The sequence below is a fragment of the Trichomonas vaginalis genome, chromosome II (assembly GCF_026262505.1).
Source record: "Trichomonas vaginalis G3 chromosome II, whole genome shotgun sequence".
NCBI classification, from domain to species: Eukaryota; Parabasalia; order Trichomonadida; family Trichomonadidae; genus Trichomonas; species Trichomonas vaginalis.
Genome location: NC_067204.1, coordinates 9,991,976 through 10,005,119, shown reverse-complemented (window position 1 = coordinate 10,005,119; position 13,144 = coordinate 9,991,976). Strand labels below are relative to the sequence as shown.

The 13,144-nt window shown below is 28.4% G+C and overlaps 4 protein-coding genes across 4 annotated transcripts, besides 3 other annotated features; 1 reads left to right on the top strand and 3 right to left on the bottom strand.

Annotated features, from left to right (window-relative positions):
- Positions 1-443: 443 nt before the first annotated feature.
- On the top strand, positions 444-1,853 carry TVAGG3_0517670 (ankyrin repeat and SOCS box-containing protein 4 family; the record flags this gene model as incomplete). The annotated part of the gene is made up of 1 exon (XM_001583234.1): positions 444-1,853. The coding sequence occupies one exon, from the start codon at positions 444-446 to the stop codon at positions 1,851-1,853; it is 1,410 nt and encodes a 469-aa protein (XP_001583284.1).
- A 235-nt stretch (positions 1,854-2,088) lies between these two features.
- Positions 2,089-3,124: a mobile genetic element.
- An 856-nt stretch (positions 3,125-3,980) lies between these two features.
- TVAGG3_0517650 (uncharacterized protein) lies at positions 3,981-4,566 on the bottom strand (the record flags this gene model as incomplete). Its single annotated transcript, XM_001583232.2, has 1 exon — positions 4,012-4,566. One exon carries the CDS (start codon positions 4,564-4,566, stop codon positions 4,012-4,014), a length of 555 nt encoding a protein of 184 aa, XP_001583282.1.
- Positions 4,567-5,086: 520 nt separating this feature from the next.
- On the bottom strand, positions 5,087-5,910 carry TVAGG3_0517640 (Listeria-Bacteroides repeat domain (List Bact rpt) family; the record flags this gene model as incomplete). Its single annotated transcript, XM_001284723.1, has 1 exon — positions 5,087-5,910. A coding segment is annotated over one exon (824 nt), but the record flags the coding sequence as incomplete, so codon positions are not given.
- A 966-nt stretch (positions 5,911-6,876) lies between these two features.
- Positions 6,877-7,174: a mobile genetic element.
- A 4,486-nt stretch (positions 7,175-11,660) lies between these two features.
- Positions 11,661-12,342, bottom strand: TVAGG3_0517620 (uncharacterized protein; the record flags this gene model as incomplete). Its single annotated transcript, XM_001293150.1, has 1 exon — positions 11,661-12,342. A coding segment is annotated over one exon (682 nt), but the record flags the coding sequence as incomplete, so codon positions are not given.
- Positions 12,343-12,768: 426 nt separating this feature from the next.
- Positions 12,769-13,144: part of a mobile genetic element that runs on past the window's edge.

The window sequence follows — 13,144 nt, the reverse complement described above, 5'->3', positions numbered from 1 at the left end:
AGTTATTTCGAAATGTATTAACGCCAATAGCTATTCTATGACTGGGATTTGTTTTATTTTTGTTTTTGTTTTCTTTTTCTTTTTCATTTGACGTTTAATTTTTAAATTTTCAAACAGCTGATGAACATCAGCATTAAAATTATTGTTAGGTTCATTGAAACATCAAATGTAATGGTTTCCTTGAAGTGACTTGTATAATTTTGTTTGTTTGAAGATAATCATCTGGATGTAAATCTTATTGATTTCGACTTTCATATTGTTATTGTGTCATTTAATACATATGATATGATCTTAATTAAAGTTCAAAATTTTATTTCCGAAATCTTTGTGATCATTGATTTCCAAATGTATAACACAATATTTATATTTATTTATTATAATGACTTTAAAAGATATTTATATGTTAAAATACAAATTTGTCATTTTTCAAAAAAAAATTATTCATGTCCGACAAAGACATTCATCCAAATAAATTCAGCGAACTTCGAAGTATCTACAAATACTACATTGATTCATATAATGCGTTATATCAGCTGAAAACTGAAAATGAAGAAGATTTAAACTCAATTTACAAACTGATCAAAACAGAATTGATTGATTCAAATAAACATCCACCACAAATAATTATTCGAGACATTTTAAATATAATTCCGTATAATAATCGCTATACAAAGTCATATTTATCTCTTGCCAAACACATATCTGATGATTACCATGTCACAGATGTCAGAAAAGTTGAACCTGTTTCAAACTTCCTGTTTTACAAAGAATATGGAATTAAATTAGACAAATCTAATGATTTTGAAAAAATTAACACAGAAAATCTTGAAATTCATTCAGAAGATACAATTTACAGAGCAATTATGTATAATGACTTAGAAAGATTCATTGCATTCACTGAAAGAGATGGATTTGATAAAGATCAAAAACTTGAAAGCAGATTATATCCAATTGATTTTTATCCTAGAGGATATTCATTACTTGAATTATGTTGTTATCATGGAGCTGTTGATTGTTTCAAGTTATTAAGAACGAAATTTCAATCAGAAATAACTCGAACATGTCTTAAATTTTCATTTTTAGGAGGAAATCCAGAAATCATGAGTGAATGTTTGAAATATCAAACGCCAGATGAAGAATGCATGAAATATGCAATTATTTCACACAATATAGATTTTGTTACATTCTTGATGAATGAATACCATTTAGAGATAGTTTTAGATTATTGTGCACAGTATAATAATATTGAATCATTTTTAGTTTATTTCGATCAAACTAATAATGTTTACACATGCTTTTATATTTCGGTGATATTTAATATTCCATCTCTTTGTGAATATTTTCTTTCAAATGGTATAAATATCAATGAAAAAGATGAATTTGGACAAACTACTCTTCATATTGCAGCACAATATAATAGTAAAGAAACAGCCGAATTTCTTATTTCACATGGTGCAAATATAAATGAAAAGGATAATTTTGGAAAAACTACTCTTCATTATGCAGTAAGATCTAATAGTAAAGAAACTGCCGAATTTCTTATTTTGCATGGGGCAAATATCGAAGAAAAAGATATATCCGGAGAAACCGCTCTTCATATTGCAGCAACTCATAATAGTAAAGAAACTGCCGAACTTCTTATTTCGCATGGTGCAAATATCAATGAAAAAGATAATAATGGAGGAGCCGCTCTTCATATTGCAGCACTAAATAATAGTATAGAAACAGCCGAACTTCTTATTTCGCATGGTATAAATATCAATGAAAAAGATAATAATGGACAAACCGCTCTTTATTATGCAGCAAAAATTATTGCAAAGAAGCCGCCGAACTTCTTATTTCACATGGTATAAACATCAATGAAAAAGATAATTATGGTCAAACCGCTCTTCATATTGCAGCATATGAAAATAGGAAAGAAATAGCTGAACTTCTTATTTCACATGGTGCAAATATCAATGAAAAAAATAAATGGGGAGATACCGCTCTTCATATTGCACGATTAAGTAATTGTAATGAAACAGTCGAACTTCTTGTTTCATATGGTGCAAAAACATAATATCATTATATAAGAATAAAAATATTTAAGGGTGCACACGAGAGGATCATGTAAACTTCAGAATTTAGAATCTTATTTTTAGGCATTATCTTGGCTACCTATTTAGGCTCGAAAAGCAAAAAATATCAAAAAATACAACTTGACTCCATTATGACCCTTTCATGGAGGTAGTTTTTATCCGCTAGTATTTTCCCTTTGAATCTCTTTCCAATTCGAAATCAAATTCAAAACTCAGTAGAAGAAAGGAAGAATCGACTTACTACGGTTGTAATACGAATAAATACATATATTTAATTATTTTATTTACATAATAATTGTTTGAAGCTCATATTCCATCAAATTTTTAAATAAAAACATTAAAATGTTGAAAATGTTCATATATTTTAATAGGGTTTTGGCACTTTATTGAGGAATTACTACATACATAGTCGAACCGAACTTGATATTTTGAAATTTAAATTATTTATCAAAATTAAAATTTAACTTGAAATTTATAATTATTTAGTCATATTTTGCATAATTCTAAGTAGATTTTGTAAAAAATCAAGAAAGAAAAATTTTAACGTGCTTTATTTTTTCTTTTTTATAATAATACATATTATTATATAATTAACATATTCATAATGTTTCACCCTTTCAAAAATATAATCCTCCTCCTCTCAAATAAACGTACATACGGGTGGCCTCTTTTTTCAAAAATTAAAATTTGAAATTTTGGGCTCAAATATTAGAGATTTTTTCAACCTTCAACGATATATGTTGTCTATATCAGACCTCCTTTCTTTTTGATACTTAACATTGTTCCTAAATCTTAGCCGTTAAGGCTGTTCTGAAAATGTTTTTTTTTCGAAAAAATTCGAAAAAAATTCTTAAAATTCAAAAATCCCTTAATTCCTGAGGATTTTGGGAAAAAGTTTTTACATGAACATGTGTATATTATATGAAGTATATTGATAAGGTAAAAATCAAATTTTATTGCATATTCATCGAGAAAATAAACTAACGAATCCCTCAAAATTGAGAGGGTAATCCTCCTCTCAAATAAACGTACATACGGGGGCACCCTTAACATATACAGAATGATTTGTTACTTCTTCTGGTGTGTTTGCAATTACAACAGAGACATTGAAAGTAAAGTTTCCAACAGAAGTATTGTCTGGAATTGTGATATTTATGGTTATGTTCTTTTCAGTTTCTGTTTTTTCTAGTTCTTTTTCTACACTTTTATCGCCTAAGGTAACTCGAATTTTGTATTTTGGGGTTTCAACCGAAAGCTTATATGTTGTTTTAATGCTAACTTCTCCACCTTGTGTTACATTTTCTTCCTCGATCTGTGGACCGTATTCAATAGAAAATACAGATGTGCTCTCATCATTCAATGAGTTTCTATATATCTCTAATGGGGATTTAACATCATTGTGTATGGATGATGTCAAACTAGTAAAAGTTAAAGAGAAAAGGAACATCAGTGAAGAAATTTGTTTTATTGTTATTTATAAAATAAAACGAATTCGGTTTATTATGATGAAATCTGCAGCATGAATTCCTTATTAGAACTTGATTGATTATAATCGAAATAGAAAATTGAAAAGATTATTTTTCGATTTTTGAATACCTTTTGAAAAATCAGAGGAATCATATTTCAATGAATAGCAGAATTGATTGTTTATACCAAATTATTTTTCATGCATAGAGTATTTTTATCAATATTATTATTTCAAATGAGAATTATTTTTTATGCCTATCAATTTTGAATGAAGCATCGACTTGTTCTCAAAAATTGAGATTGTATAATGATTATCATTAACATTATTTTAATTTCTGTCTTTTAACATGGCTGTGATTTATTGAAAACTTGAAGGCTTTTTTAATAAAAGTCATCTTGAATTCAAGTATTTATTAGAAAAAAAATGTCAATATTCATGAAAATATTAATCTTTATTCATTGAGTGTTACAAAACAAATTCATCATTTGAAATTTCTTCACCTTCACCATTATCAATATTAATTGTGAATACTTTTTGCTGCTTTTGTTGTTCTGCTTGATCCATTGAAGTAAGAACTGTTTCTTCATTGATCTCAATTGCATCAACATAGTCTGTCTTTTTCTCACCCTGCTCTTCTTCCTCATCATCATCCCGTTTCTTGAATATGAAGTATAATATCATAGAACTGGCGATTAGAAAAGCAGCTGCAATAGAGCCAATTATTATCCACAAATTCTTATTTTTAGGTTTTTCAGGTTCTTTTTGTTCTATTTCTTCTCTGCGTGATCCCGGAAGAACATCGAGCTCAAGGTTGTATGAATCTATTGGAGATCCTTCAGGATCTAAAACAGTGACTGATACTGGATGCTTACCTGGTTCTGTTCCTTCAGGAACAGTGATATTTAATGAAACTTCACTATATTCTTTGTCTTTGGATGGTGGAACATCGACTATGTATTCATGGCCTTCAAATTCTGCTTTGACTTTGTATGTCGAGTTTGTAGGATTATTTATTTTCATGTTTACTGTTGTAGAATAACCTCTTTTAGCCGAGTTTTCAGTAAAAACTGGTGTTTCTTTTACTGTTGCACGAGGCTTGTCATCAACACTAAATTTGAAATCATGATTTAACTCACTTCTATAGCCATATTCATCTTCCACATAAACTTTCAATGAGTGTTCGGAGAGAGAAAGATTTGCAGTGTTTATGACGATTTCTTTGGTCTTTTCTTCATTATTTATTTCAATCAATTCACCTTGAACAACTTTGCCATCTAACTCATAAACAATTCTTGCAGATGTGTCATCACTGAGTTTGACCTTTATTTTAATGTCGCTTCCAACTGTATAACCATTTGCAGGTGGATGATCAATTGTAATTGATGGTTTTACTGTGCTAATGATTGTTGTCTCATAGTTGGATCGTCTCCTACCTTCATCCAAGGCCCAAATATAAAGAGTTTTCGTCTTTGATGGACCACATTGAAGTGGAATTGAAAAATGTTTTGTTTTTTCTCCATTTGATGCATCCAATGAATCAAGTTTATGCTCTGTGCCATCATCTCCATATTTATAATCGAGGTCAATCTTCGAGTCATCATAAACGGAAGCAAAAGTTCCTTCAACTGTAAAGGTTGTTTCGTTTATTTGAGCTTTATTGAAAGAATTGACGTGAATAATTGGTGGCAGTTTAATTTTGTTTCCTACTATCAAAAGAACATTGAATGATTGTTTCTCTCCTGGTTTAATAACTCTTCCGATCCATGAGATTTCAAATACTGAATCTGTATTTTCCAAAGGCTCATCTGGATTTGAAACATTTCTACCAATTTCAGAACGATCGTCATAATATCGTCCCCAATATAAAGTGTCAACATTGGTAACATCATAACCATCTCTAACAAGAAGGGTAAGTATATCTCCTTTTCTTGGATCCTGATCCTTTTTATTCTCCATTGAAAATCCTTTTCCATCCGTTAATGGTAGGACTGCAGCAAGATCGTCACCACCAATTTGAATATCAGCATATACGCCAATGTCAAATAGCTTTGATTCATTTCCATTGTTTGTTAGATCAAATATGACTCTAATATAATCGTCGCCGAGTGATTTATCGAATCTTGAAATAAATGTTAAATTTTCCTCGGAAATTGATCCATTATTTTCTGATAGAGCGTTATAAGTTACGTTTTTGTCCGGATTTGATGGATTTGTTGTATTCGTTCTTAATTGAACTCGCCAGCCAAAATTATCAAATGTTGTTTGATAATCTTCTCCATATCTGAAATCAAATGCTCTATCGGGATCTGTCTTAAAGGTGTAATAAAGCCCTGAATTAATAAGATGCGTTAGCAAGAAAAACATTGCAATAATGATTTATATAAAAATCCCTCAATTTTTGAATGAAAATTATTTTGAACTTTTGAGAAAATTTTTTTTTGGGAAATAATAAGGTAGTCACAAAATATAAGTAGTGAGGCTCTCAAAAATTGAACCGTACTCCATACAAAATTTGTGTACCCTCACTACTTAGATTTTGTGGCATTCAATTGAGAGGTTAGTTTTGATAGAGCAAGTTATAAAATTAAAAGGGAAAAATAAATAAAATTTAAACATTTAATTATATATAATGTAAGGAGCGTAATTCCAAATTTTCTAAAAACTATTCAAATTTGAGCATTTTTTTGGAAATAGTAAATCTGTTGCATGCTAAGTAGTGTCAATGTGTAAACCTCTCAATTTTATCGTCGGGAAAGCAACACAATTCCCTCAAAAATATTGAAAAAATATAGAAAATAAAATGAATTAAGATGTACTTAAAATGAGAAATAGATTATGATATTAGATTTTAGAAAAAACAGACTTTTGATATAACTTTTGAGAATCTCATATAAAAAAGCATTTAAAAATAAATTTAAATATCTTATTTATTTTACTATTGTAAATATATTCTGAGATTTTTAGAAAAAAACACTTTTCATAATTATTCAATATTTGAGAATACGGTCCAAAAAAAAATAGATTCTCTTATATTTGCTTATATAAAAGGAAACTCTCTATCAGATGCGAATGCCTGAATTCAGCACCTCTGATAGAGAGTTTCCTCTTATATAAGCATCTTTTTCATGAGTTATTGTTAATATAAAAACATAAAAAGCTACCAATATGAGAAATTAAACCCTGCGAGGTGCCAGTCTAGAACTGGCGCTTCGCAGGGTTTAATTTCTCTTGACAAATGACAAAACTTGTTCGCAATTGTGAACCATTGCGTGGAAGTTTGCCAGATATCTGGAAGGAATTGCTCCTTATGATATATGCATTGTAACTGTATATATCATAAAGAGCAATTCCTTCAATTAAACGCAAAAACTTTGGTGCAATCGTTGCTGATTGCACCAAAGTTTTCGAACTTTCCCGAGGGAATTGGAGGGTGAGAGATACATAGTCTATCTATGTACCTCTCACCCTCCAAATCCCACTCTAAATGGGAGAAACTTTGTTCGCATGTTATTTTATTCAAACAAAGTTTCTCCCATTTAGAGAAGGAATAGGAGCCTACCAGGCACTGATATATAATCAGTGCATTGTAGGCTCCTATTCCTAATAAAAATTTGAAAACTTTGGAGCACTTGATTATTGTATTTTGTCAAGAGAAATTCAACCCTGCGAAGTGCCAGTTCTAGACTGGTGCCTCGCAGGGTTTAATTTCTCATATTGGTAGATTTTGATGTTTTTATATTAACAAAAACGAATGAAAAAGATTTGCTTATATAAGAGGAAACTCTCTATCAGAGGTGCTGAATTCAGGCATTCGCATCTGATAGAGAGTCTCCTTTTATATAAGCGAATATAAAAGAATCTATTCTTTTTTGGAGCGTATTTTCAAATATTGAATACTTATGAAAAGTGTTTTCCTAAAAATTTAATATAATGCTTAGCACAATATATAAAATTAAAATATCTATAATTATTTTCTATATCACACTTTTCATTACACCTTGAAAAGTCTTCTCAAACTCTATTTTTAATTATTTTTTAGATATATCTCAAGTGTAATTATTCAAAAACTCATATAGACTATATTTATTTTTTTCATTCAAAAAATTATATGAGAATCTCAAATTAACTTTCAAATTTTTTATTTTAAAAACATATTAATAATCATATTTTAAGATACTTTTTCGCCCAAAAAATAATTGTACTTCCTCGACGATTAATAGGATCTCAATTTCTATCGTTGACACTACTTAGCATGCAACACATCTAATAACAACATGATTCATCACCTTTTCAAGCTCTGCAGTCAATTTTTTGAAATTTGATTGAAATAAATGTAGCAAAAATTACATTTCATTAGGGAATATATGAGTTTCTCTGGAAACAGGCTGATAAATTTTAAATTTTGTCCAATCAACATGAATGCATTGAGAAATTTGGATTGATTTTCTGGTAGAATCTGGAACAATTCAACCATGTATAAATGGATCATGTAATCATCATGAAATGTTAGTGTTAGAGTTCAAAAGAAACAGAATGAGTGGAAATCAAACACAATCTGAATAATTTTAAACGTATACAATCTTTAAGTTTGTATTTTGAATTCTACATATATGATTGTGTAATTCGTTCTTTCAAATTTTCGGATTCAGGCATGTTTTGATAAAAATCATTCCCAAAAACGTCAATTAACAATTAAATTTAGTGTATTTTAAATATGTATACGTATTATATTTTATAAATTATATTAAATTCGCAAAATTTTAAGTTTTAAACAAAAATAAAAAATGTTCAAAATATGAAATTATGCATAGGATATTAAAATTTACATGTTAGCAATTTTTTGAATTGCTTTCAATTTTCATATTGAAATTTTTAAGATTTTTTTCTGAAATAATAAGCAAGAATATCAACCTAAATAATATTAAATTCCATGCGTTAATTTCCCCTCAAAAGTCATTGACCGCCTCTCAATCTAGATTTTGTGAGTAATTTATTTGTTTTATTTAATCACTGTTAGTGAATACTATCAGATTTTGTTGTTTCTTATTAGAAGCTTACAGAAAAGATTTAAATTCTGATGAAAACTGTTCAAATATTGAAAAATTATTCAAAAAATTAAGTTTATATAAGGATGTCAATTCGGAAAATTATTTTCATTTTAGGAGAATATAATTTTCCTTTTGGAAAATTTAAAAAGTGAGACGCGCAGGATTCGAACTTTTTAAAAAGTTGATTTAAATATATTCTAGTGTGGATTCTAAGGATAATATCATATTTAAAATAAGAATATACTAGTTTACGTGGTATAATTTTTTCGATAAATTTGAGAGTATGTACGTTTAGGGCATCAAAAGTGTCAAATCGCTCAGCGAAAGCTGAGCTAGCTTCGTTCTCGAAAAAATAGGGAAGGAGTGAAAGAGAGTGATACAGAAGTTGACACATTCATATCATTTCAACAAATTTTGATCAAATTGAAATTCAATGAAATTCAATTCACTTCATATCCTTCAGTCAGTACATTGACATCCTTCTACATCACAATGATAACTCGTGCATCAATCGTTCTACAACTAACTCAGAAAAAACAAGATTTTTACTTCCAGCTTACAGCTTTTAAAAAGTTTCGATGATAAAAATCACTCTACTCTTGTTTATCGATATGTTGTGATAGTAGGTAAACGTATTCTTATCGATATTAATAAAATATTTTTACGAAAATCTGAACCAATTACAGAGTTATTCATAAAGTTTATGATAACTGTAATTACTTCATCTTTGTTTTATATTTGAATAAACAATTTAATTTAATTTGCATAATTTTTTTTAGTTGAAAGACAGGAAACTTAGTTGAGTTTGTATTATTTTTATCGTTCAATTCATTGTATATGTGAGTGATCCAGATATTTAAGATATTTAGAAAAAATTTATTAATTTGATTAACAAATTTTTAATCAAAATAGCAAAAATCTATTTGATAGCTGTAAGCAAATAGTAATTTTTATTTCAACCAAAATCACTTATTTTTCATCTAAACGTATAAATTGTCAATTTTATGAGAATAAATTAAAATCTCATGAAATATAAAGGAGAGTAATATTTTTCAATTTTCTTTTTTTCTTTGTCTCAAATATTTTCTGTTGGGAATTTTCTTGTTATCAAAAAATAATTTTAATATTTGTTTATTTCATTACATACAATAAAATTTTAAAAACTCTATTTCTTCACAGAAAATTTTTTCCCTTCATATGAAGAAACATTTTGTTCTCCATTTGATGCTGAGTCTAAATCTCGATTTTTGATTTTTCTTCTTTCCAAATTTCTTTTTTCCAAATTAGAAGTTTAATTCAAATTTTCAATAGTTTATATATTTTCTCAAACCGTCTTAGATTTTCTCACTTTTTAGGGATTTTCTCTCAAAATATACAAAAATAGTAATATCAATACATGTGTCTAATATACTTTAAAAACCATCGTGATAAAATTTCAAAAAACGAAGAGTTCTTCTCTCCAAATTTTTTTCAAAATCAAAAAAATGAGATAAAAAAATATGTTTGGAAAATTCATTTTTAGCATTTTAGGAATTTTCTCACTTTTCTTCCAAATTGACATCCTTAGTTTATAATATCAGTTTGTTATAAGTAATAGGTATTGATTTTTCAATTTATAAACTAATATAATTTTGTGGCCTTTTTTACATTTTTTTGTTATATTGAGAAGCTCTAAATATAAAATCGATTAAATATAATAGTGGAAATTATTATTTGTCGTAGATACTTTTTTAAATACTGAAATTGCATTCATGCATTTATCAAAGTTATTTTTCTCAAACGACTAAAAATTAAAGAGAAACATTATAATTTTAATGCTTCTTGTCGCTAGGATTGTTAGATAAGGCCATGAACCAGATATGGTTTTGCAAATAACGGAATTTGAAAAAGAAAACATTTATAAAAATCAATTATATTATGTCAGATGTATTGCTTATGATATTGAAGTAGCATATCATAGTTCATAAGAGCAATTATGTCATATTCATGTAATGAAAAATGGTAATGTTATTCAAATTTAAGATATTTTAATAGTGATTCAACATTATACTGAAAGCGTGAAATATGTGCCATAAATTGATAAAATCTAATTTGAAATATTAAGTGCATTCCAGAACAAAGCTTCACCATTCCATGAACTTAAAAAGACCAATTAGTACAAATGTTAAATATATTTATTACTTCATATCATAATGAAATTATAAAATCAGAATAATTAGCAAAATTTTTGGTAATTCTATTACAATTCATCTTTTATACTATTTATATTAATAATCCATATAAGTTTGATCAAAAAAACGAAAAATAAATTTATTCATATATTTTTATTTGTTTCATTAAAATAAACACTTTATATTTTTTGTTACAACACAAACTCTTCTTGTGTGAATTCATTACCGTTCTCAACATCAAGAGTGAAAACTTTTTGTGAATTTATTGCGCTTCTACCATCTTCTGCGGATATAACAGTTTCTTCATTGATATCCACAGCATCAATATATTGATCTTTTTCGTTTTCTTCCTCTTCTTCTTCATTTCGTTTTCCTGCTGCAAGGAAGAATATTAGTAAACTTACTAAAGTAATTAGAGCTACAGCTCCAACTGCTGCGCCAATTATCATGTATATTTGCTTCTTCTTCTTTTTGGCATCGTGTTCTGTTGCATTATCACCTCCGGATGTTGTATTGCCTTCAGGTTTACTATGATCCTCTTCTTCTGTTTGCTCTTTTTTGTCATTGGGCTTTTCAATTTTACTTACTTCTTTATTTCTGTCATCCATAATGAATATAACAACTTTGTTATCTGCATTTTCTGATTTCTCTGGAATTGTTATGTTAAATGAGTAATCTGTGGCTTCATTATTTTCTGTAGGTGGAATAACAAATTCGTAAATTTCTCCATTAATTTCTGCTTTGAATGTATAGTTGATTGTAGATGGATTCTTTACTTTCATTGATATTGATACTTGACTTCCTGGTTCAATCTTTAATGGATATGTGACATTTGGTCCTGATTCAAAGATGGGTCTTGGATGATTGTTAACTTGTATTTCAAATGAAATGTCACTCTTGCATTTACAATTATCATTATCAACAACAGTAATTGCAAGTTTGTATTTGCCTTCATCCAACTCCTTTGTATTCAATGTGAACTTCTTAGTTTGTGGGGTGTTCTCAAGTATTGTGAATTCCTCTTCTTCAAACTTTTTTCCACCAAATTCATATGTTATTTTTGCGCTTTTATCATCATTTACTTGAATTTCGAAGGGAATTTCATCCCCAATCAAACATGTCTTTACTGGTTCTTTTGCAAAGGAAATAGTTGGAATTACATTTGCTGTTATTTCTTTGCTCACTTCTTCGGACTTTCTATGATCTTCATCTTCAACCCAAACAATCAAATTCTTTGTTCTTTCTGGTCCAGCAATAAAATCGAATGAAAAATGCTTTTGACTTCCATTTTCTTTGACAGAATGTTGCTCAACAGTATGTTCTGTGTCTGTATCTCCATACTTGTACTTAAGTGTAATTATGCTATCATCATAGATTGAAGAATATTCTCCAGTTACAGTGACAGTGTCATCTTTGATTCTGAATGTTTCCAAGTCATCGAGCTTTATTATAGGTGGAATTCTTGTATATTTGCCAATAACTAATAATACATTGAATGATTGTTTCGAATGCGGAAGAATCTCTCTATTAATCCATCCTATCTCAAAGATTGAATCAACACCTACAGTTAGTATCATGTAATTGGGTACCAAGGGTCTACGCCCCTTAGTACTCAAATTACTAGAATCTGCAAAAAACCGTTTGACACGTAAAATATTTTGACATTTACAAAAATAAAAAATAATTTTTAAAAAATAAACTTAAAAATTAACGTTCAAATTTTTGACACTTCACAAAATAAAAAAATAATTTTTAAAAAATAAACTTAAAAATTAACGTTAAAATTTTTTATTTATTTTTTTTATCATAGATTTTAACACCCAGAGTAAAAATAAACTTAAAAATAAATTAACTCAAAAATTTTTTAATTTCTGTATATACTAAATTTTTCATAAATGATAAAATTAATTTAGAGGGCTCTTTGAGCCCATCTCGCCGCTACGCGGCTTAGGGTAGATCTAACCCGATATCTAACCTCATTTCTAACCCTGTGAATTTTCTTATAAAGTTGCGATAGTTGAATTCAGTAACTGAGCCTCAAGGAAGAAAACATCCTTTCCGTCTTCGGGTAACACAACGGGGCATTTATGATCGTGTGTAGAATACATATCAATCCAAAACTCTCTATTATTTCCTGATAACTTATAATATTTAATATTTGTTAATGGTGATGCTCTAGTATGACCGATAAATTCATTTTCAACCCCTTTAGCGATATTTGAATATAAAATGACTTGTTTTCTGTCCCAGACATTATATGTTATTATTGGTGATAACACTGTTCGTTCTTCTCCGGGTTTATAATTAAATACATTCATGAAGTCTTCATTATACTGAGAAATTTTAAAACCTATCCTAAAATCACTTTGTCTCTTTTCT